Source organism: Protobothrops mucrosquamatus, unplaced genomic scaffold (genome assembly GCF_001527695.2).
Source record: "Protobothrops mucrosquamatus isolate PMUCROS unplaced genomic scaffold, P.Mucros_1.0 scaffold_23, whole genome shotgun sequence".
Classification (NCBI taxonomy): domain Eukaryota; kingdom Metazoa; phylum Chordata; class Lepidosauria; order Squamata; family Viperidae; genus Protobothrops; species Protobothrops mucrosquamatus.
In genome coordinates this window covers 1,231,122-1,237,121 of record NW_015386099.1, presented here as the reverse complement: position 1 = coordinate 1,237,121, position 6,000 = coordinate 1,231,122, and the positions used below count along the sequence as shown (strand labels likewise).

Here is a 6,000-nt window from a genome sequence, read left to right as displayed (position 1 = left end):
CTCTCAATTCTTACTTAAATCTCTGACCACATTTAATCCATGCTTAATTGAAAATGATGGATCTACATTCTTAAACACTGGGAGATTAAATATATATCTCTGATCTAAACAGATAATTATAGTTGTAATTTTGGACAACCTTATCTAGGAAAAGCAATGAATATAGGAAGGTTCGTTTTTTGATTCATAGAATCGCTCAGTTACACTTTTGTTTCCAGGAATATTTATCTGGGAGTAAGGACAATCCAGGATCCAAGCACAGGGACATTTCATTAAGCCTCAAGGTAACAGAATAAGAGAGTTGGAAGGGACTTGGAAGTCTTCTAGTCCAATCCCCTGTTCAAGCAGGAGACACTATACCATTCCAGACAAATCATTGTCCAATCTCCTCTTAAAAACCTCCAATGTTGGAGCACCCACAACTTCTGGAGGCGAGCTATTCCACTGGTTAATTGTTCTCACAGTTAGGAAATTTCTCCTTAGTTCTAGGTTGCTTCTTTCCTCGATTAATTTCCATCCATTGTTTCTTGTCTTGCCCGCTGATGCTTTGGAAAATGACCCCCTCTTCTTTGTGGCAGGCCCTCAAATATGCAGATGTCCCATTGTGGACTGCAGCTTCATCACGACATTTGGAGCTAAAATGGCACTTCATGCTTGAGTATATTTAGTGGTGCTTTTTTCCTTTAAAATTGTTGAAGATAGCCAGAAGTCATTTTTAGAGCAAAACTAATGCTATTTGAGCAGCTACCCCAGACTGTGGAACAGAGAAAATCTGATAGAATGGTTAAAATGGGGCTTTCATTTTCCAGATAAATGCATGCTTTCAAATGTGCCATGCTCTCATCAAAGGTTTCATCCCTGAGCTTTCATTAGCATGTTAGCAGGAGACAAGAAAACAAGTGAACGTACAAATTCTATAATAAGCAGGAACACTGATCTCAGGATAGCGAGAACGAAGGTTGCTTGTAGAAGTTACAGACCCCAAATATGGATGAACGTCTAATGCCATCAAATGTCACAACAAGGCCATCCGACATTGTGTACAAGTCACAAATATAATCAGGGCTACACAATACAGGCAGGTATAGGTGGCCCTTGACTTACGACCAAAACTGAGCCCAAAATTTCCATTGCTAAGTGAGACATTTGTTAAGTGAGTTCTGCCCCGTTTAACAATCTTTCTTGCCACAGTTGTTAAGTGAATTGCTGCAAGTGTTAAGTTAATACCACGGTTGTTAAGTGGCTTCCCCATTGACTTTGCTTGTCAGAAGGTTGCAAAAGGGGATCACATGACTCCAGGCTGCTGCAACTGTAATAAATATGAGTCAGTTGCTCAGCATCTGAATTTTGATCACATGACCACGGGGATGGTGCAATGGTTGTAAGCATGAAAAACAGTCAAGTCGCATTTTTCAGTGTTGTTGTAACTTCAAACAGTCACTAAACCAACTGTTAAGTCGAGGACTGCCTGTAGAGCTATCATTCCTACAAACAAAACTCTTCTGCACCCAGAATTAATCCATATCTTTAAAAAAAGAAAAAAATCACTCACAGAACCCAGATATATGATTAGGAGGGGAGTTGACCTCACCCACAGCAATTAGGAAGAAATGAAATGTCCAAAAGAGAAAGTCATTTGTTATTTAAGAATCTTGCATATAGCCAGCATTTCCTTCTCATTCCTCTGTCTTTAAGAGGACTAATGTTGTAAAAGAACCTAAAACTTTAGGTAAACAAACTGAAAGCCCAAAGCCAGGCTTTGTTATGTATACTTTGTGCCCAGACAGCCTTCTGCCTTTCGGCATTAAAATATTTCTTCATAATTCTTTCTTCCTCTTATTAGTATGCACAAGTGCATTTCTCTAGGTTTTCATTTTTGCCTGAAAACGAACTGCTGGACTTTTCTATATTGTGATTAATTCTGCATGAACAAGAAAAATGGCAATTCATCTTATTCATAGGACCTGAAGTAAATGGGGATTAAGTGGCACTGTTCTTAAGACACACCTTTCATCCGTCTAATTTTCTATCCAGCCTGTTTAACAATGTTCCTGATTATTGTTTGTTCAGGGAGACTGAAGGAACTTCAGTTGTTGCCATGGCTAAAAAAAAAAAATTTTAAATCATCTTTGTTGAGATCATGTTGTACCGTAAGTTTTAAAATCAGCAAGCATTCACTGTGTGTCACAGTGTTTTTCTCTCTGTCTCTCTTTTTTTAATTTTGCAAAATTTCAAATAAACCTAGAGGCTGGCTGATTTTGCAAAAGATCTGACACTGAAAGGTTTGCACAATCGTGAATGGAAAAAAAACTATATGTAGAACGACTCTTTAAAACTGGTCAAACCAGACTGGGAAAATCCGATAGACAAATAGATTTAACCTCTTAAGGTTATATTATATTTTTTTTCATGACCATGTAGGCACTTTGCACAATGGCATATATTCCAGGACATTTGGTTAACATCTAAAGCTTTGGGTCAGTTGCACAAGTTCAGAAGTAACATTTGAGGGGAAATAAATACATCTGTTTTCATTATAAGGAGTCCTCAATTTACACCAATTCATTTAGTGACCGTTCAAGTTACAACAGCACTGAAAAAAGCGACTTATGACCATTTTTCACACAACCATGGCAGCATCCCCATGGTCATGTGGTCAAAATTCAGATGCTTGGCAACAGACTCACATTTATGACAGTTGCAGTGTCCTGGGGTCATGTGATCCCCTTTTGTGACCTTCTGACAAGCAAAGTCAATTGGGAAGCTACTGTAGATTCACTTAACAACTGTGTTATAACTTAACAACTGCAATGATTCACTTAACTGTGGCAAGGTCATAAAATGGAGCAAAACTCACTTAACAACTGTCTCACTTAGCAACAGAAATTTTGGGCTCAATTGTAGTTGTAAGTTGAGGACTATCTGTATTAGCATCCTTATTTTAAAAAACAAAACTTTTAAAAAGTAAAACTAAAGTTTTACTTTAGTGATGGCACTGGAGAAGTAAATTTGGGTTATCATGCATGTTAGACAGTTATCTCTTCATAGCTGGATTTCCTCTGTTGGATTTTTTTTCACTTAGCCAAAACTTTCATGCCCTCTCCTTGAGCTCAGGGAGAAGTAGAGAAAACTTGAAGTTATATTCAGCATTTTATGAAAAAGGCTGAATTCAAATGAAGTGAGTTGCATTTCACTCCCAGTGGATTCAGAGAGAATTTTTCAGGACTCAACCCATAAATTTACATTGTTTTATTTAATCTAGATTCAACCATTATTTTTCTAACAACGATGATGAAGCTTGGGATAGCAGTACTTTTTTTCTACATCAGCAAGCCAATTGAAATGTTTCCAAATTTCTACCTATTGAAAACTGGGATTTTTATCGGCTATTCGTGTCAGAAGCCCCTTCAAATTATAAACATATAATGTTCAACACTGAGCAGATAAAATCATAGCTGAGGACTACAAGCAAGCTTGACAGTGCTGCCTCAAAGATTTTTTTGCAGATTTCTTAAATGGCCCTTGTCCCTTTCAGACACTAATTCTTGCTTGCAGTATTTGTAAGACAACTTTGCACAGCAGGGATTTTTACCCAACAAGGTGGGGTGTTTTTTTTTAATGAAGTTGTTTAGAGAGAAGTTGTTTAGAATTGTCCTAGAAGGGAAGCAAATTCTGATGAAACAAGGTGGCTTTACTTTGCTGAGTAGAGATCCATTTGGCTGGAGTTAATAACGTCAACCAGACAGAGACAAAATCCAGACTCTTCTATCGCAGGGAGTCATTATTCTGCAATAGTTGAATTATTTCCCCATGAACAAGACACGAAGGTGACTCATACAACTAGAGCAAGGATTGCAGCAGCCCTTCCCAACCCCAAAGGCTTCCCAAAACAATCTTCAGCATTGCGATTCCCCCCCCCCCCGAAAACTACTTTCTAAATATTTCTGCTCCCTCATGGCTGTTGACATGGAAACTGAGAGTGGTATAAAACCAAATGGTGCACTGGAGAACTTGGATCCATTCCTCCAAAGCTCAAAGTGGGCACAGGATACATTGAATGAGATCGGATGGCAAGGAGTAGAGTCTCCACATTACACAATGAATGTCACATACTACCCCCCCCCATGATTAAAAAGACAAAAAGTAGTCCATCAAGTCATATTGACATGTATGTCCTTTATCCATGGCCTCTCCCCTTTCTGTCTACAAAAATGAGCCTCAAAATCCAGATTCCACCATTTCTTCCTAGCAACATTATCATGGAACCGAATAAGGAAATGACATCCCATGGAAGACCAGGCTCTGTGGAGATCCAGCAAGCCTCTACACCTTGTCCATCTCCAGAGCAGATCATGCTGCCTCAATATTTTCAGAGAAGACCAATCTGGGTCCACTCAGTCTTGCAATGGCTGGACAAAGTTGGAGGGAAAGACACCTGTCCTTGTGCCATCACCTTCAATGAATCCAACCTGGAAGGAAAACATCTCATGAGGGTGAGCAACTACAAATAAAAAGCAGCAGCACATTAGGCTCTGATCCCAGTTTCTTCCCATAGGAAAAATGACAAGAACTGGATGTGAAGCAATCCTGCTTTATTAGATCTGCAGCTATGTAAGAGGTCTGCTCAAAATCTCTTGTTTTTTAGCAGAGGACAAAGGCTTGGAAAAAGCAGGTGGTATCAAAGATTTCTCTATTTCCAAAGAGGATTGTACACCTCAGTTCTCAGTTGCTTGGGGAGGTTTTGTTTCGCCCTCTCGTTTCATTTATTATTGAGTTCACATTTTCCAAGCTGGCACCTTCTAGTTACTTTGGGAATTCTAGTTCCAACACATCTGGAAGGTACCAAATTAGGATTGGTGGATCAAAGCCTAATAGAAAGGCTGAAGAGTGCAAAAGCTGGGAGGTTGTTTTCATTTGCCTAGTAAAATAATGGCTCTAACACAGATCCCCTAAATGAGAATTTCGTAATTGGGAAAGCTGGAGAACCACTGTCGATTAGGTAAACCAGAAATCCTCTTTGCAGGAAAGCTAAAACTATTTTTTATTGAGTTTGGCTATTGCAAGAGAATCTTGCAAGCCTGATTGTGCTCAAGCGCCTTGACCATCTTATACATTAGTGAATTAGGGATGTGCCACTTCCAAATGTAGTCTGGACTTAGAAGTTGCATCCCCTTTTCCCTAGCCAACAGCTTATGCATGTCTCTATCGAGGTCATTTTCTTTACTCTCTCTGCATGTTGAATTTTTAGCTCCCCTTTCTCCCAAAATGGCTCTTAAAAGTGAACTGATCTACAGGTAAAGATAAAATGAAATTCTCCTATATTAAGTCAGGGGCTGCGCGTAAGCAGGAGATTAGTTTTGGAGGGGAATATGAACAAAAATCATAATCTAGACTAGAACTTGAGTGTCCTTTGCAAGAATGCTTCCCAAGTGGTTTCTCTAAAGAACAAGCTTCTCCTTCTCTTCTGAAGCTAAAAGGAAAATTGCACTACCATCGTAACCCCCTGAGGAAAAGCAGCAAAACTCACCCAATTTTGTTCATCCTCTTCCCGTGTTACTACAATGACTTCGCCCTTGGAGAAAGTCAACTCCCGGGCCTTGCCCCCTTTGCAGTCAGCCAAAGCCTTGACTCGCTTTAACCGTCCTTTGGCCTGTGAAGGGCAGAACAGCCATTATCAGTTTTATGACAAGATCCCTTGCTTCCCCAGATGGCTTTTATGGCTGAAGAGGCAGAGAGGTGACAGCAGTGCTGGGTGTAAACAAAGTTGCATGAGAGCAGCAGCATGGGGCGTTCTCTGCCATAAGGAACCTTCACCAAATCTCTCTCAGTTGGTTTGATCACAGGGCACCCACTTGGGCAATGTATGGACTTCAATTCCCAGAATTCCCCAGCCAGCATAAGCATCGCTGAAAATTATGGGAGAAGTCCGTACATGTGGACCCAGGTTGAGGAAAGCTGCAAGAAAAGTCAAACACAATTCCTAGAAAATTAATGGGGATG

At 39.9% G+C, this 6,000-nt stretch overlaps 1 protein-coding gene across 1 annotated transcript in view; it reads right to left on the bottom strand.

The window, feature by feature from the left end:
* Positions 1-4,156: 4,156 nt before the first annotated feature.
* Positions 4,157-6,000, bottom strand: part of ASAP3 (ArfGAP with SH3 domain, ankyrin repeat and PH domain 3) — a 75,103-nt gene continuing 73,259 nt past the window's right edge. Inside the window, exons 25-26 of the mRNA XM_029287348.1 lie at positions 5,528-5,650; positions 4,157-4,469 (exon numbers count right to left, since the gene is read on the bottom strand). Coding sequence (XP_029143181.1) covers positions 4,395-4,469; positions 5,528-5,650 — 198 coding nt within the window. The 3' untranslated portion in view covers positions 4,157-4,394. The remainder of the gene's footprint in view (positions 4,470-5,527; positions 5,651-6,000) is intronic.